General features: G+C 45.6%; 1 protein-coding gene and 1 long non-coding RNA gene across 4 annotated transcripts in view; one reads left to right on the forward strand and one right to left on the reverse strand.

Annotated features, from left to right (window-relative positions):
• LOC139988846 (LIM domain only protein 3) overlaps positions 1-9999 on the forward strand; it is a 70026-nt gene extending 60027 nt beyond the window's left edge. For all 3 annotated transcript variants that reach the window (XM_072006627.1, XM_072006624.1, XM_072006625.1), the window contains 2 exons: positions 6949-7189; positions 7932-9999. In XM_072006627.1, the coding sequence (XP_071862728.1) occupies positions 6949-7189; positions 7932-8087 (397 nt within the window). In that variant the 3' untranslated portion in view covers positions 8088-9999. The remainder of the gene's footprint in view (positions 1-6948; positions 7190-7931) is intronic.
• LOC139988855 (uncharacterized) overlaps positions 3322-18137 on the reverse strand; it is a 127983-nt gene continuing 113167 nt past the window's right edge. Inside the window, exons 2-3 of the long non-coding RNA XR_011800225.1 lie at positions 3687-3840; positions 3322-3628 (exon numbers count right to left, since the gene is read on the reverse strand). This is a non-coding gene — a long non-coding RNA (uncharacterized lncRNA). The remainder of the gene's footprint in view (positions 3629-3686; positions 3841-18137) is intronic.

Below are 18137 nucleotides of genomic sequence, written 5' to 3' on the forward strand. Positions count from 1 at the left end.
AAGAAAGAAGCGAGAGTACGGTTTGCGAGAGACACAGTTCGCTCGGGAGTTGCTTTACAGGTCAGCTGGGAAATCACCCTGTGCTCTATCCGTCGCGACCTCTTCCTCCGCTCGCGCTAGCACTCCACACAGCAGGAGGCTAACTTCTCGTCGCATTATTCCCTGCGACGCTTTCCACCCCCGCCAGGACTCTACCCCTGAGACCAGTTATGTAATTATCCAGATACTGCTGACATTTTTGTATCATATCGCACCGTGTAGCGTAGGCAGACAGAAACAATGGCTAAATGCCGAACGAAAGCTCGCCACGTTTCCGGTTCAACGTCTCGCGATGGACGACGAGAGGAAATTCACAGCACGAGTCTTTCCTTTCTGAGTTCGATCTCTGAATCACTCGGGAGATTTTATTTCAAACGTAGGTCGAATCGCTTCGTTTATTGTTCGCCTCTCGTCTTTCGCGATTACCCTTCGCTTCGTCCTTTCGATGATCATGTTTTATTAAAGTTCCGCAATTTGGTTCAAAGCGATCTTTCTCTTCCTCTACTCTCCATCTCTCCCCCTCTTCTTTTCCTGTTGATCATCCGGTCTTTGCCATCTGACGCGTAAATTACAACGGACCGTGCGGCGAGTAATTTGCTCGGATGCGAAATTTTATTGCCGTTGGTAACGAGGCTCGAGTAATTTCGCGACGTTACCCCCATCGTCTCTGCCGGTGCGTCGCGATTCCGTGCCTCCCACGTTGCTTGCTACTTTGGTGAATACCCAGAACAAAGAGAAACGAAGTAGACGCAGGGAGACAGAGAGGGGGCATGTAACTCCGTGTACCGGGATATACAGCGGCGACAAGAAATCGCGAGAGATATAGACGAAAGGGGACGGGGCTAGAAAAGAATAAGCTTCCGATAGAAATGGCGGTCAATGTAAAACGGCGAAACTATGGAACCGTGGTGAGACACAATGCCGACTTATTGACGAGATGAAAGGTTTCGAGGGTGGCAAAAGCGGGTGGTTGGCAGCGGTCTCTGGTTGTACGTAAGAGAGCGTGAAAGAGAAAAAGCGACGAGCGAGGTGGACGAGACGACGAGAGGTCGAGAGGAACATCGTGCACGAGAGGGAGAAGGCGAAACGGAACAGGAGAATGTAGTTTGGAGCCAATAACAGTGGCTCGTCCAGGCGTGCGACAAACGTTGTACAGCTTCTCAAACAATGCGAACAAAAGGGCATCAATTTTACGTTTTTATCGCGCGGCATTGTCTGTCTTCGACAATGGGCCGAGCGGGCAGCGACGGAGCCGCGCGCCGCCATGCCCAAAGCAGTGTCGCGTTCATCGCGGTACAACCGACTTCAACGGAATCGACGAAAACCTGCTTTTGTCTCCGTGATTCACCCCGTGCCAGAGAGTGTTGCACACACGCGACATTCTTGCGGTTCGCTGCAAGCCTTTTCGCTGGATCCCCGGGACCAATAGCCTCCGCGATTGCCCGTTTCGCGGAACCATTCGTTTTGAAACATTGAACGAACGCGTTTTCACGCTGGATAACCGGCAACCTAATTTCCATTACAGTTTGCCATCGTAGCTTTGTCCGGTTCGCATCGGAACGATGGTTATCTATGAGAAACCCAAAACGTTCTCAATACATTGGCGATTTTTTTCTCCGTTTAAAAGCTAAGTTTACATATAAAAAATCTTGTCGTTGTCCGGTGCTTTTTACGTACGATACGATACTTTGAAAAATAGAAGCGTATATATTCAAGAATACGAGACCTACAAACCGTCTTTCGCTTTAACCGAACGAAATTGCCGACGATTAGATTTCATTGGTAATTTAGCGTACCGCCAATCCCGCCAATTATTCCCGTTTGATCGAAGCCCCAAACGTTCCGTGGCCCGGATCGAAACGATTCCGGGCGTTCTCGGTCGGATTTAGATATTTCCCGTGGTAGGGGAAGAGAAAGAGAGAGAGAGAGAGAGAGAGAGGGTGGATCGTTTCCAATTATTTCGTCGGTAAAAAACGGACGGGTGAACTCGAGGAGGGCAATTATACGCGGGGCGCCGCGACGTGTAACGCGACGACTTAGAGTTTGCAATTAAACAGCAACAATTACACGGGGTAACTTTAGACTGTAATAACACAGAATAAAGGGTTGCCGGTGGCGGTGCCTAGCCTACCACCCTCCTGGTTAGAGGATGATTTACCGATCCAATTAGATATCTCTCTCTCTTGCTCTCACGCTCTCCCTCTCTCTGCTCCACTAACACTCAGAAAATCGCGTCGTGTGTGTGGAGGCAACTTTCTACTTACACACGTTTATTCGTGCGCGCGTGAACGACAGAGAATACGCGTCCCCTCGACGTTTCTTCGATCCTCTTGAGGAGACGTCCGGTCAAATTTAACGACCGCCCAGTTAATGCCCTCGCCGACTACAAATTGCAGTTTGCCGTCGTGGCGTCGCTAATTCGACGTTGGCCGATTCTTCGTGCTCGAGCATCGCGTATCGAACAAGCCGCGTCCGGTTGATCTAGAAAAATTGAAAGTAGGTGTTGCAAAAATGATCTACGTCTTTCGTAACTTTGGTTGTTTACTTGTTTGTTCTCGGACGAGAACTACGATCGTTTCTATAGAAGTACGTATTAAGTAAATACGGGATTGAAAGTTGTAAGGGACAGTCGATTATGACGCGTCATTGACAGTTATTACGTTGAATTACAATTAAAAGAGATACGATAAAGTCGACTTAACGGGTCTCGCACGTTTATAATGCACGGCAACGGATGCGGGAACCTGTTTTAAAGCATTATTAGCTATAACCGCTTTGAATACGATTATTACTTAAAACCACCGTCGTATTACGATCGTCATCCTGTGATACGTATTTGCAACCAGTTAGCTCCGCATCGGTGAAAGCTCGATACTTAGTCTTTGGATACTACATTTGTACCCAGTATCTGTTTAACGTCGAGCCATTGCTCCTTAATGAAAAAAGAAAAGGAGCAAAACATTCGAAAACCTGCACTTACACCACGAGCACGTCATTAATCGTGCACGACTCGGTTGTTCGAGCTGATACGCTTAATTTGCCTGGCAACGCCTTGCAGCTGGGCGAGAGAAAGAGAGGGAGACAGAATCGGGGAGAAAGAGAGAGAGAGCTGTTTAATCCTCTTTTCTGCGCCGAGGAAACTCGTCCCGTCGCGGCAAAGGCGCAAATTAAACCGGTAACGTTGCCACCGGGTCCCCGGACGCGATCGCGACGTTGAGACGCGGCGCATATGCAAATTTTATTCAAGAAACCTGTGTCCCTTCAAAGAAAAAGATTCACAGAGACGGGCAACGGTGAATGTTTTATTTCGTTGGCGTTGGTCTGCAGCTCCGGAGACGTTCCGGGAATGTTACAACTGCATCGAACACGTCCCGTAAAGCGGAGTCTAATGGGGTCACGCATTGGCACTGGTTACTTTATTTATTTACGCGATACCCGGCTTTCGAGGTTCCGGTCGTCCGTTTTCCGCAGTGGTTGGACGTGTCCGATTCTTCTCCAATTCTCGTGCGTCCAGAGCCTTCTGGCTTCAGCGAGCTCCGGCGACCCTCGTTAAACATTCGCCCGTAGCGATCTCCGAGACCAGCTTCCTCTATGGATTGAAATTTTCTACTTGAATCGGACTACGAACCTGGTCTTTCCATCCCAACCACTCTACCGATCCTCTCTGCTTCAGCTTCGTGGGTAGATTAATATTTCAAGCCCGCTGTTGTTGCGGTACGCCATTGGTGACTTGTAGATACGTGACGGTTCCGTACCAGACTTCCACTAGTCTTTGCCTCGAAGACTATTGGCAATGTAACGCTGAAAATTTTAAATGGTAAATAAAATTGTAAAGTCTTAGGCTATGGTTAAAATATATGCGTGTTCTGACCAACTATCGTTCGACAAAACAAACTCACAGGAGTCTATGTAATAGTTACTATATATTTGATTGCTTCGAGCAATGGAACATTTAGAGGATGAAACGCATACGCTCATAAGACTCTGCAGTTGCTGACGAAAGAATTCAGACGCTTGTAGGAATATTTTACAAATATATCAAGTACGTGTGTTACACGAAACATTTCGAAATCTCCTTAGCGCTGTAATCAGACTCGACTCGACGTTATGTTCATAAAGCTTGAAAAAATTTTCTGAAGATGTACATGCGATCTACGAGATATTTAGTACAAATATATATTTCACAAAGATCATACAAATATTTAAACAGTTAATTATTCGTTACATTAATAAGCCTCGTTCAATGGGACCATCTTAGATCATTATTACCACATCTAAAATGGCTATTTCTTCATATGGTATATATATGTATCTATCAATTACTTTTAATAAAAATATGTGTCCAGTAAATATTTCGGAAATTTTATGCGCATTTGAAATCTTTTTTCCAGTATAATCATGATACTCGTGTTTCACTATAGCAATAAGAAAATTTCGATATCTTTTCTACAACACACACGATGTACATATCGTATATTACATACGATAAGTTCAAATACTCTTCTAAGTCACTGTATACATATACGTGCACGTTTGGTTGCTTTGACGTACTTATTCGTCAGAATTTGCTATTTTTGCATCCTTTGCAATTTTGTATTCTTGTTCCTGTTTCTCTTCTCTCGAGCATCAGGAGGCGAATAAGATTGGTCGATTATTCTATCGTTAGAACACACTGCACGCGTAATACGTAACAACGAGAACAGTTAATTAGGAGGGTTAAATTGTTGATGAAACAATGCGCTCAAAATGCTAGATGGAAAACGTTAAAGTGGAAAATCAGCGGGTATCGCGCGCTGGTATCGTGCCACGACAGACAGCTGCACCGGTTGCTAGAATTAGAGGAATGGGATTCACGCGGCATTATTCGCGCGATTATAATAGAGACTCCTGAACGAATGCACTCATGCAACAATATAATTCTGACGGATCATAGTTATGTGAATATCTAGTTCGATCCAGACTTCACGGAGGAATGACTGAAAGAATGTGACGCGAATCGTTGGTACTTGCATTCCACATTCACGGCATATTATTATAGAAAAAGTACCTACAGGAGAATTTTAATATCGTCAAATAGTATTCAAAAGCTCAGTACTGTGAATAGCACTGTGACCTATAAAAGTAAAATCTCTCAACATTGTGTTCAAGATGAATCGTTTAACGTTTCAGTCCTATGACAAAGTCTTTGGTCCTAATGGCACTTCTGGCAACATCCGAACGTAAGGGAACGTTCATCTCGTAATTTCTCTACAAATTCACTTAATCAACTACCAAATAGTCAAATTTAACTAGTCATTTGGGTTACCAATCTCTTGCACATAATAATTTCTTTACGTGTGATTTCATAGCTGTTGAAAGTCAGTCAAGGATTAAAATACGTTCAGCTTCTAATCCCATGGCTGTAGAAGTTTCTAATTAAAGAACGACCGGTTAATAAGTTAACTAACCGGTCCTAGACGCGACAGTGATTCTACGATGGTCACTGGTAACCAAAGGCGTGTTGGGATTAATCGAAGTATTTAAAATGACGATAAATTTCTACCTTAAAAATTACGACCATTAATGTCATCTTTTCTTAACATATTCAATTTCCTTTCCTTAATCTGCTTAAGAAGGTAAATCACTCATTTCCGAAGCAGTTGAATATCAATCATTTACCCAGATAATGAAATCGAAACATTTACAAAACGCCAAGTCGATCGATTTTATTAATTTTAATGTACAGAATACGCAAAACTCGTTTGATAGTCAAGCCTTACAAGTATCTTGTCAATCAACTCTAAAAAACAAATAAAAAAAAGCAAAAGAGAGAGGAGGGCAGAAGCAGACAAAGAATGAAATTTGAAAGAGAAGAAATCCACGAGATGGATTCGTTGAGCGAAACAAAGTAAATAACCGAGGATGGTTAGGTGTCAGGCAATTGACAAGGAAAAGAGAGAACACCTTGAAAGCAGAAGGCCGGTTGCGGCGAGAGATGGTCTCGCGTGGTGGAGACCAGAAACCAGCAGGTGACGGCCAGCTGAATAGCGAGTAGAGGAACGACAGTGAGAGGTATAGAGGTGACAGAAGGGCGAGTGAAAGAGAGAAAGAGAGGTGGAGGTGGATCAGAGTACAGCGTCATTTAGCAGACGACGCGTATAATGGGGGAAACGAGCGAAACCCGGTATAAGCTGTGCTCGTTGGGAATGGCCGCGCGCAACGCGATAATTCTATTTGCCGTACGATTATGAGAGTATCTACCTCGAACCAGACTCTGCCGCTCTCGTATTTCGCTCTCGTATTTCCTACCGGGATCAAAGCGGATGTGAGACCGCTCGCGGACAGAAGCCCGATAATAATTATTTGTCCGACGCGTTGCGATACGCTCGTTATCCAACGCTCGTCCCCTGCCACCCTTTGTCATTGTTTCTCCTTTTTCCCTCCCCCCGATTTTTATTTTTTTCCTTTTTTTTTTTGAGTCCCACTTTTTCGGATTTTCCTCCCTTTTTGCCTTTTTTCCCCCATTGTAACGATCAACCGTTTATCGACGAGCTAGCAGCGACGCGATACCCATGCGTAGTGGTTCGCGAATGAAAGAATCGTTACACACGTTCTTTTTATATCGATGATTTTTTTTACCAATTTTTCTCGCCGAATAATCCCTGATTTACCTGTTGTTAATTGGCAAGAAATTAAAAAAAAAAAGAAGAAAAGAAAAAGATATTAATCGTATTATTAAACATCTCTTCTCACATAATGTCGCGAACGATCGAACAAAAGTTCAGGCGTTCTCTTTGAAGCCGGCTCGGGGATCTCGCAACGTAACAGATGACGAGAAACGTATCGCGCGGAGATCTCATCGAATCGCGGTTGGAGGCGGTGTACAAGTTGAAGCGGCGCGACACCAGTAGCTTGTGGTTTTGATTGCAGGTTTTGCGTGGGCGATCGATTCTATCTGTGCGAGAACAAAATCCTGTGCGAGTTCGACTATGAGGAGAGGCTCGCGTTCGCCAATATGTCAGTACAAACACCCGCCACGCTGGCGTACATCAAAAGGCAACTGCCTCCAGCGCCGACACCGCCTGGCCAGAACATGCATCCTGGTCACAATCCACTGCAACCTCATCAGGCACTTGGCCAGTCGGTGGGTCAACATAATCACGTGTCGAACGTAAGTTAAGAGAGGACCGTAAACGTTTGAAGCGTTGTGTCACGCACGCATGCTTAAAAGCATCGACGCCTTAGTCGCTGTGTTACCACGGTCGTCGATGACAGGCGGAGCCGGTGGTATTTTAATTGGAAGCGTTACACGCCACGCCGGAAGTTTTCGTCGCGTGATCGGTCTCGTTCGCTGGCCCGAGGGACCAGCGACGTACGACGTATTTCAACTTTGCTTTTCAGTCGGAAAATGAAACGCGAAATTCGAATGCTTTTCATCGTTTAACTGTTAAGAGTTACTTCTTCTTGTAAATTATTTTGTAAATGATTTTATAAATTATCTTGTTTAAATTGCGCTCATTTCGTATATAAATATAACGCAATATTAAAAAGAAAGTATATAAGGAAAAATATAAATTCGTTTCTTGCAATCTGGAAAGTTGACTAGCGAGATATTGAAGGGGCGATGGACGTCTACATTGCTCACTCTTCTCCGATCTGTAATTATTTTGATTAATAACGAAAGATTTTTAATATTCCCTTCTACAAATCGATCAAGCCTTTCTTTCCGCTAGCCAATTTACCAGCCGCGAACAGTAAATCCGCATGGGTCATCTCTCAAATATTAATGCGAATTCACCAAATAACAATAATACGATTCGCAAAATAAAAAATAAAAAAAACAATCGAAAGAATATAAGAGAATATGATTAATGCGATTCATTCTCAGTCAGAATAACAATTTTATGGTACAGGGACAGATGTCAGGGAGCACGCCGATGGTGAACGGAACGGCCATTGGCGTCGGTGGACCCAGAGCTCCGGGAGACATGAACAACAACGGGCTATCGGGTCCAGCCCTCGGACCGGTGAAGCCACCGCCGATGTCTATGCAGGCTCCGACCAGCTGAAACGAGGTGTCACCCCCTTTGAAGAAGCTCAGATGTCTCAGCGGTTATTGAGGCTATTGACGCTGACCGACGAGATGAACGGGAGGTACGGAGAGGGAGTACGGGCGAGGATTAAAACGTCGTGACGAAAGTGAACGCGAGGAACCAGAGTGATAGACAGAGAGGACGCATAACATGTGGATCGGTGAGAGAAAGAAGGCAGGTTGAAACGGGGGGTGGGAAAAGACGAGTCGTTCGCGACGAGAACGGAACGAAGATGGAAAAGAGAAACGAGATGGTCTCCGCGACGGTTCTCGAGGATACCCGCGGAGGATCGAACGTTTTTGGGGGAAATAGTCGTTTAGAGGTTGGGAATAATCACTGTGATCGCGAATTGTATGAATAAATTTATGGAAAGAGATACGTTAGGAGCTGCATAGGACGTGGACATCTCGCGAAGGCGAAGAGATACACGTTTAATACACGTCTTGTAATATACGGTACAACATGTAACATGATAAAAATAGGCGATTTATGTAAGATACGTTTCTAGCGAGGAGAAGAGCGATTAGAAGCGTGCGAGTAAGCGTGGAAGGACGACCGAGTGAGAGGGTGAGCGAATGGGGCAGAGTTACTTGTAAATATCTGTATCTGTCGACTCTGCGACACCGAAAGACTATCAGTATACGCAGACCAATCGAACGAATTTCCATAGTACTCGCGATTCGTCGACATTCGACGTTTGACGGCCGATCGAGAAGACGAGTGTCGAATAGGCGGAGGAAGAGAATCGTCGTAAGTTTGTTCGTAAGTTACTGTTTGCTGTTTTTCAATTTTATCGTCGGCTCGAGACGGAGGTCTGTGATTCGCTTGGACAGAGGCGAACGAACGTTCGATTAAATACCAAAGGTAAAATCGAGAGATGTTGTTCTGTTCGAGGGGAATCTCGGCGGCGCGAATGTGACGAATCTCGAGACGTTCCCAAAATGTCGGTATACGAGGCGCGAGCAAAGGCGTACACGATGGCTAATACCAAAGATTAACGATGTAAGTTTCGATGCCCCTCGGGAGAGCAAGTCGACGTCTCGGATTTCGAATATTCCTTTCTCGGTGATAATGGCGGTGACGGTTTACTCGAGCAGCCCGTGGTTACTTGCCGAGCTTCGCGGAGAATGCATCTTTAACGCGGTCTGCGATCGGAAACTTGCGAAACGAGGGGCTTAGTCGCGGCTTTACGCTTTAACGCCAAAAGACGAGCGAAAACGGTCCAGACGAAAGGAGAAGCAACAACGAGGAAAAGAAAGGAAAAGAACGGGAATAAGATCAAACGGCGGCATCGATACCAAAAGACGATTGAGAAAATCCGATAAACGTTGCGTGCGCTGATAAACGATCCGTTTTGAATCACCGACGAAGCAAATCACATTTGAAGGCGCCAGAATCGCGATCGTGGTACTCGTAGAGAATTTGCCTGACCGTACGCTTATACGACGACAAAATTTATCACCCTCTCCCTTCTTAATCTCGATGGAGTTGTTGACGTTGTCGTTCGATCAGACTGTCTCCACGAGCCACGTGGGACGACTCGAATGTCGCGCTGATTCTACAGGATACTGCATTTCGAAACCACCGAATCGATTAAGTACAAAAGATGTTACGCGAAGAGGATGTCCTACGAAGCGGGCGTGAGGTAACAACCTGTGGCGAAGGAGAAAGAGGGAGAGAAAGAACGAAATCTACACGAGTGATTCGCGCTCCGAGCACGCGCGACAGAGCCGAACACATTTTCCTCTCGTTTTTTTTTTTTTATCCATCTGTATATAAATATCATTTATTAGCGCACTACTAATATATTTACCGCCTCTATAGAGGCTCCTATTACTACCGAGAAAATATAACATTCTTATAAATACAAGCAAATCGTGAGTTTCAAGCGTGTGTTCATTTCGTTTCCAGGATCGGCCGATACCTACAACGCCGAGTACCATACGCCGTCGTCTTTTTACTCCTCTATTTATGGCTGTTTCCGCGACGTTTGCTCCCCTCCTTCTTTCCTTCTCTCTTGTTCCTCTTCGACGAGAAAGCAAAATCGCGACACGCCGTAGAAGAGATCCACTGATTTGTGCGGGCCGTATTGCCCGCGTGATACAGGGAAATGGTTAGAAACGGAGACGGGACAGGGCAAGCGTGGGGGTGGAGCGAGGGAAAGGGGTGAGGGTGAAACAGGCAAGGGGAGGCAACGCGATTTCCCTAATGCCTTCCAGCCCACGGAGTTGAATGTTATTATGCACGGTGAAGACTTTATAATAGGACGTTGAAACTCTTTAAAACTCGCGGAGAGCGGATCCTCTACCTCCCCCTCTCCTTTCGCATCGTTGCGCTACCCCTCGAAAGGGCTCGTCACTTCTCCGACACTCGAACAATTTTCCTCGTTGCACTAAAAAATTGAGAGGTTCGTTCCGAGTATACCCCGTTGTTTGTCGCTTTAAAGTTTATTAAGATATTTCCCTCTTGGATTTTTTCTTATCGGACGAATAACGTAGGTTGCTTACTTACAAAATTGCCTCGTCAAAGATTCATTCGAAGAATTGAAAGCAAATAGCGATATGCTAAATCCATATATGAGTCAACTTTGTCCCTTGTTTATGCGTCCACTTACTCATTCCAAAGTCAGAGATCATATACGGAAAATTTTATACTGAAAACACAAACACTTCTTTTTCAAGTATGTGTTATTTTATTATGTATATACGTAGAAAATATTTTGCTTTGCGAATATTATTTAATATACGTTTTAGTTAACGAGACGCGCATACCAATCGTCTTCTTTGACGTACAAGGACGGATAACGTTTTCGTTACAGATCGTGTACGCGTTAACGAGGAACGAGTAGGAAGTTTTTCGTAGAATAACAAAACTTTTCGTCCTTTAAAATATCGGTATCAAAAAATTTATATTGGCAAACTTTGATACGAGCCCAGTGAGACAGATTTCGCCTGGATATCTCGCGTCAAGGTCTCGTAACAACGCGTCAGTCCGCATAAATTAAATCGATCAGCTTATAAGCCAGAAGGTAACACGAGTCTCGATCGCTGACGCTTTTCGACCAGCCTCACCCCCTTTGTCTCTGGTGGCATTAATCACGCCGAAGTCGCGCGGTTATAGGGGATGGTAACCGGTGTGGTAGGAGAAAGAAAAACAGAACCCCTTAAAATAATCTGGCCTGAAATGAAATCAGCCAAGGCAATTTCCAGCCCCTGTAGCCAACGGTGATGTTAACAGCGCCGGCGGTTTTATCCATCCACTCTCTGTGCCATCCCTGATTCGAGCGCGGTGCAACCGACAAATGACGACGCGGCAACCCCCTCGCGGCGGCCCACGGAATTAAAGATCCCGAGATAAGGGTGTCATCCTTCGCTATGCATTATGTGTTCGGCAAAAAGCTCAGGGCCCCCCTCGGGCTATCCTGACGCTATGCGTCTCGTTCTCGCTCAGCTTCGCGCTTCTTCTCACCCCTACCGCCCCTTTTCTCTACCTCCTCTCAATTTCCTCTCTGTACGTCCTTCTTCCTTTCTCTTACCGCTTCGTACGCCACCTTTCCTCCTCGTCGACTCTGTTGCGCCCGAAGAAGGTTCCAATTAATCTCCCTCGTACTTTTTCCACTCCCCGCCCCATAGCCGTGTAGGATGCCATACTATGAAAATATTAACGGCGTTTTCGCCGTGTGTCGAATCGCTTTATTCCACGATACCAGCTCCACGACTCGTTGTTGGTAAGAACGTTGGACGATATTGGACAGATGCGTACTGGTAAGTTATAATAAGATTATTAATATTAGAATTGTAATTGATCGAATGTGATCATGTTCGTGATTGCAAGATAATTCAGTGTAATTGGAGAATGCGGTGTAATCGAAGCATGGGGTTACACGTGTTCCCTGAGACGATCAAAGTGTCACGTACAGCAGGGTTAGAGGAGAGGGCCGGAGAACGAGCTGGGAAGGTGGCGAGGGGTTCCTTTTGAAACCGTCGTGCAAAGTAACTCACGGAAGCAACGGGGTGCACGGGAGCGCGCCGTGTTATGATCCGGACATCCTTTTCGGTTCGAGGCGAATAGAAGTTCGACCAGCGTACGCGCTCGTATTTCAGGTTTTATCGCTCGAAAACTTGGAGGGTGGGCCGACGGTCGTCGTACTCGACAAACCGTGTACCGAAAAGCGACGTACGCGATTCGAAGGAGACCGTTCCCGTGACCCGCGGCGCCTCTCCTTCCTGACGGATAAGCCAAAGCACGCTGGTGGATCGAGCTCGCCCAACCCAAAGGTTATCGACCACTTGATCGTACGTTTAAGGATCGGTCGTGTGAAATCTAAGAAACAGATAAATTTCATCGCGAGAAATTTACATTGTTAGAAATTCACTTTTTCATGCCACGGAGAATTTAACGATTCTCGTGGCTTGGAAATCTGTTTAACAAAAATGATAGCGAAATCACGGAAACGAAAAGAAGATTCTTCCGTAACGATGACCAGAGAGGAATAACGAGGTAATTCGGGTCGACGCGGCGGGGTGGGTACGGAAGGATGGCGCGCGTAACTGTCGTTGGTCGAAATCGGAGTCGCTTTATCCCGGTGTATTGTCGGCGCGCATCCTAAAGCAATCACACAGGCGACCGGCCAACCCACCATTACACGATATACTGCCTTAACTTTGGACGGAGAAGCGACGTTGGCGTCGCCCTGCGTCGCGCCGCATCGCGAACGTTACGTATAGGGTGTACCGAAGGAAATAACCGTCATCTGTATTCGCGATAACATCGTAATTGAATGCGGTTGACGGGGATTTGCTGTACGGGCAAGCGGCCACCAGGCCCATAACCGTTCCCTTTTACCTCGGCTACCTTCACCCTCCGTTATTCTTCTCTTTTTTTCCCCGCAGCCACCTCGTTTCTTCCGTCTCTCTCTCTCTCTCTCTCTCTTTCCTCCCTTTCCTCTACGTTTTCTTGTTTTCTCTTCTCCTTCCTACTTCCCTTCGTTCCAACTTCTTTCTTCGTTCCAGTTTACCTTCAACTTTTCTACCCCCTTCTTTTATCTTCGTTCTTTTGGCCCAACACCCAACCCGCACCCTCCTATCTCGCAGGGATATTAATCATATCGAGGTGCGGAAAAATCTACTTCGCCGACGTTTCGAGCGTGTCGTGGTAGCGTCACGTATAAGTACACGGACACTTGCGCGCGCGCGACCATTTTCGGCGCGGGGACAGGGAAACTGAATGGCGATACGAAGATAGCAAACGTAGGAAAGAAAGTTTATGAGGGGTGTTTCGTGAAAAGGGATTTTATATGTTGCCGTGTATGAAAGTGGACTAGCCGCTTGGTTGGCCCGACAAAAGAAGTCGCTGAACTCTTACCCTCGCCGGTTCCAGCAATTTCTATCTCTTTTCATCTCCATCGTTTCTTCTTTTCTTATTCTTTCTTTCTCGCCTGTTGTGCGACGAGTATGCCGCCGCTAAAGTACGCGAACATCTCGATTTCAATTAGTCACCGAACCCTTTCCTCTGGCTCCCTCTTGGTATCTGCCCGTTAATATCGTAGCTCCCGATGCTGCGGGATACATTTCCATGGATACGCGACAAAACGCGCGTCGCATCGTTGCGGCGCGTCATAAAGGAGTAACCTCGCCAGGGTGTATCGGAGTGTAAAAAATCAATTAACAGGAAATAAAAACACACTTGGCCGAGATAGGAAGGATTGTTCGAGTGCATCGATACCCGCTATCGGGGCTGTACAGGAACGCTAAACGGGCAAGAAAGAGGACGAATCGCGGCTATCGGAATAATAAACGGAATGGTGACTGGGTTTCGCGAGACTATTCGGGATAAATCGGTGCAAGCGCTGATGGGAAATACTTGTTTCCTCGGTACTGTCACGAAACCTGATTGGCGCATAACCATCGGATTTCGCGCTCTATTAATGGCCGTGTTTTTAATCTTTTCGTTTCTTTCTCTCTTACTCGCAACGATCCTCTCTCGTGGTCTTTCTCCTTTTTATTCTACTCTCGGTTTTCTCTCCTCAATTTCAGCCACCGTCGATCCGAAAAGTGGCCGTCCGACGGATCGACACAGACGCGTACAAATTATTTAGCCAGCACAGATCGTGGATATGGAATTTCGTTGCTCCGAATGTCCGCTCAATCGGAACGATCGACCATCCCCTTATTTCGTTGGTTATGGGTCAAGCGTGATGCGTTCAGGAAACGCGGTTAAGACGTCGTACTCGAGTCACGGTTTCGTTCATGGGTGCCGCCACGGCGCCTTACCCCCTTCTTCTTACCACCAACCCCGCTAAATATACTCTTATACATTATTCGCTGGTTACGTCGCGGTGGTGGGCAAATAATTCGGTCGCGAGCCCCACGAAAGATCGATAAATTGTATTACATAAATAACGGTTGCGCGTGGCGTCGATGTTATCCCGCAATACGTTAGAATGAACTATCTTGCGCCGAATCACGGATGATAGCCGTGATCTGTGGCGCCTGACTCGGTCATCCAAACCGCCTCCTCTGCCAGGAATTATAGTTCCGACACTTTTGTCAGAAAAGAAACGATTCGGGAAATGTTTCGTGACGATATTTTTCTTCGACAGAGAGATAATCGTGTCGTTGTGCTTTTATGACTCTAATATACCGGGTGTGATACATACGCGTGGTACAAGCGAGCAGAAAGTTTATCTAACAAAATCCTAAATATATTCCAAATAAATTGAAAGACTAAAAATACGTTCGAAGCTTTGTGTTCAAAAAAGTGGAATTTGAAAATTTCCGGATAGTTAAAAATTGTCAAAGTGGCCTTTGCCGAAAACCAAACCTTAAACGAATAAATTTTATTCTGAAAATATATCTACAGTTTATATTATACACGTATATTCTAGAAGTTTTCCAACTCGATCTTCTCGAGAACAGGGCTCTTTCCAAACGAACGGTTTAGGGACTTATTGGAACAATCGCGGATGCGTGGAAGTGGAGTTCGACTGTCTGGAACTCGTCGAAGGCAATAATCGCGCGTAAGCAGGGCATTAAGGGCAAGTTAGTTGTCCGTAAGCCCCAAAGTACGAATTAGCGTGCGACCATTGTGGAGGGAGTTTCGGCAGAATGCTGTGCTTCCGGTGGCCCTTAACCACCAGGATACGAGCATGAAGGCGCAGAATGGCGTCAGGATTGAACTAAGAATATTACCGTTGGGAAAACACGCTAACTGCGCGTACTAATTACGCGGCCCATACTAACGGTCACGATATTTCAATTTCAGGCGACAATGGTCACGTTCTCGCCCACTAAAGAGTTAAGTTTAGATATGGAGGGTGATTCGAGTATACGAGCTGATTTATATCGTCTAGCTTACGTAAGAAATTTTGAATAAATTAGTTTTGTTTAATCAATGGTAATAAGAATAGCGTCCACGTTATTAATTAACCCGTTGCTTTATGATTTTTCCCCGTGGTTATATAAAATGGCGTGCGAAAGTTTTGCAAATTTAACTTATGCAAATCTTATGCAAAGGTATTCATATAGACGAATTTACATCGGTTTCCTCGCAAAATCGCAGGGAAATGTTAGCTACGTTTAGATTTACACGTTATGTAAGAAGGAACGATATAATAAATAAATGTTGTTTATTATTGTATATCCATTGTTCTAAAACATCGCCGAGTTAACACGATTAAGAGAAGATGAAAGAATCACTATACGTAAGTCGACGTTAATTATATATATATACTGTTTTAGCACAGTGACGAGGACAGAAAGCATTTGCACATACTTCGTTCTTTTCCGTATTAACAAATGTAACAAATTTAATGCTACACAAATACCCTTTGTAGTCGCGGCATGTCGGGAGCAAGATATTAAAAACATCGTACGTGATTCGTATTTAATAATTTTAATCTTGTAACGTTAAATTAGAGTTAGTATCACAGAACGAACTTCAAAATGATTGAGCTTAATACGAGTAATAGTCTGCCGTTGTTATCTTTGCTCCTTTTCCTAGCGTGATATACGATAAAGCGAAGGATTAAACAATCGTTGGAAGCGAATTTGAAGAACATGTTGAAAAATTGACCGTTTTGTGATCGACGTTAACAATAAGATCTCCGAGCAAATGCGTAACTCGTCGATATTTAAATTTTAATAGCTGTCACGTTTGCGCAAGTAATAGAACAGCGTAAAGTGTACACAACCATTAAAGTATGTTCGAGGGAAAAGTGGTACATGCTAATTAGTCGACGATACGTAGCGGGGAGAACGGTCGATGCTAACTACCTCGATATTCCAAATTTAGGGGACAGGAGTTTCGTTTGCGTAATCAATAGAGCGGCGCGAAACGTTTCGGCGCGATTGAAGAGTGTGCCAGCGAAAATTGGATATAATCAAGGAGAAAAGTGGCGACGATATTTCCATTATCGTTCGTTCGTGACACTTTAACGGTCTACCCGGTGTCATTTTCGCGCAGATCGTTGACAATATCCGGCCAAATGAGTCTATTAAATGCACTCGTCGCTGAAAATGTTGAAATTAACCATTCTGCCCGATGTTTTCTGGCATTCGTATAAACCACGTTGACGTCTCCGTCGTTATCCTAAAATAAAACGTTCGTAAGAAACAACCTACGCGTGCCATCCCCAGCATCCTGCGAATTGAAAAGATTCCTGTGATCCGAGCCGAGCGGTCGCCTTATTCCCTTGTGCGCAAAAATGGAATACGTTAATGCGTCTCGTTTAAGCGAAGCTATTTAACAGGTTCTGATGCTGAAACGAGTTGTCGGGAATAGAAAATCTGTAATTACCCCGCGTCCTCGCGCGGATGTAATTTACGCTAATTAACTTGAAAGCATTTTTTCCCCTGTCGTCGGTGTGCCGCCTCTCACTATTTCGCGGCCGTTCCGTCCGGATCTCGCGTCCGCGCTCACCTCGGATCACGTTTGCCGCGGAGGCTTTCCTTTTTCCCGTAACTCGGCCGCGCGTTCTCGATTCTATAATTGAGAGAAAGAGAGAGAGAGAGAGAAAGAGAGAGAATCGGCTAATCGAATGACGCAATAACCGCCCATTCCTCGTACCTAAAGCGAGCGGATCGCCTCGTAATAAGACGATTCTCTTGTCGAAAACGCTCCACCGACCCAAGGAATAGAACGATCCTTCTCTCCCGTCCGCTCGGTTTCTTTCGTCTCGCCGTTTCTATTTTCCTCCTTGGCTACTACGCGCGTTTCCTTCGCGTTTCTCCCTTGCTTGCTCCATGGCCGTAAGCCCGACGGGGATCGTTCACGATTTTACGAGGGACTAGAGTCGAGTATCGGTGGGCAATTATCCGCGAAACAAACAGGTCCGCGAGGGAAAGTCTAACGACTGCCGGGGTCTTCCCAGCGATTACCTCAAAGCAAACCGCCTAACAAGACATTGTTCCGAATAGCTTAGCCATTCTACCCTGGCGTGGCCCTTTTCCACCCTCACACCCACTCCAGCGGAACCTCTTCCCACATAGAAGAACCACCACATCCAGTGGGACGACCGAACCCGGCAGCAGTTAACAACCCTGGTCTGGCGACGGTCGTTAGCAACCAACCTCGTGCACCACCTCCCTATCCGCATCTTCGACTTTCTCGCTCTCCCTTACTCCTCTCCTCTCAGCATGCCGCATCACCGTCTCCTAATTCAAATCCGTGCTCCGTTAGCCGCTGCTGGTCTGCGGACGTTGATGAGCGTGCGGCAAACGTCCGTGCATCATGGAAACGGTCCGTTAATAGCGCGCGCCATCCCCCCGTCAGAAGTTAAACGTGCGACGTTGTGTCGCTTCTTTCCTTTCTTCCAGTTTGAGAATTTGTCCCGTTATCACCGTTCAACTCGATTCGATGGTAGAGAGTTTGTCGCGTATTTTGGAATATATTCTAAACGCTGTCAGCGCTATTGAAATTATATTTTTCTTTTGTGGGAATGACGCAATTTTTATATCGGTGATACCATCGTACGTGGGTTCGTTATCAATTATTATAATTATCGATACGATGCAATATCTTTTTTTT

Source organism: Bombus fervidus, chromosome 7 (genome assembly GCF_041682495.2).
Source record: "Bombus fervidus isolate BK054 chromosome 7, iyBomFerv1, whole genome shotgun sequence".
NCBI lineage: Eukaryota > Metazoa > Arthropoda > Insecta > Hymenoptera > Apidae > Bombus > Bombus fervidus.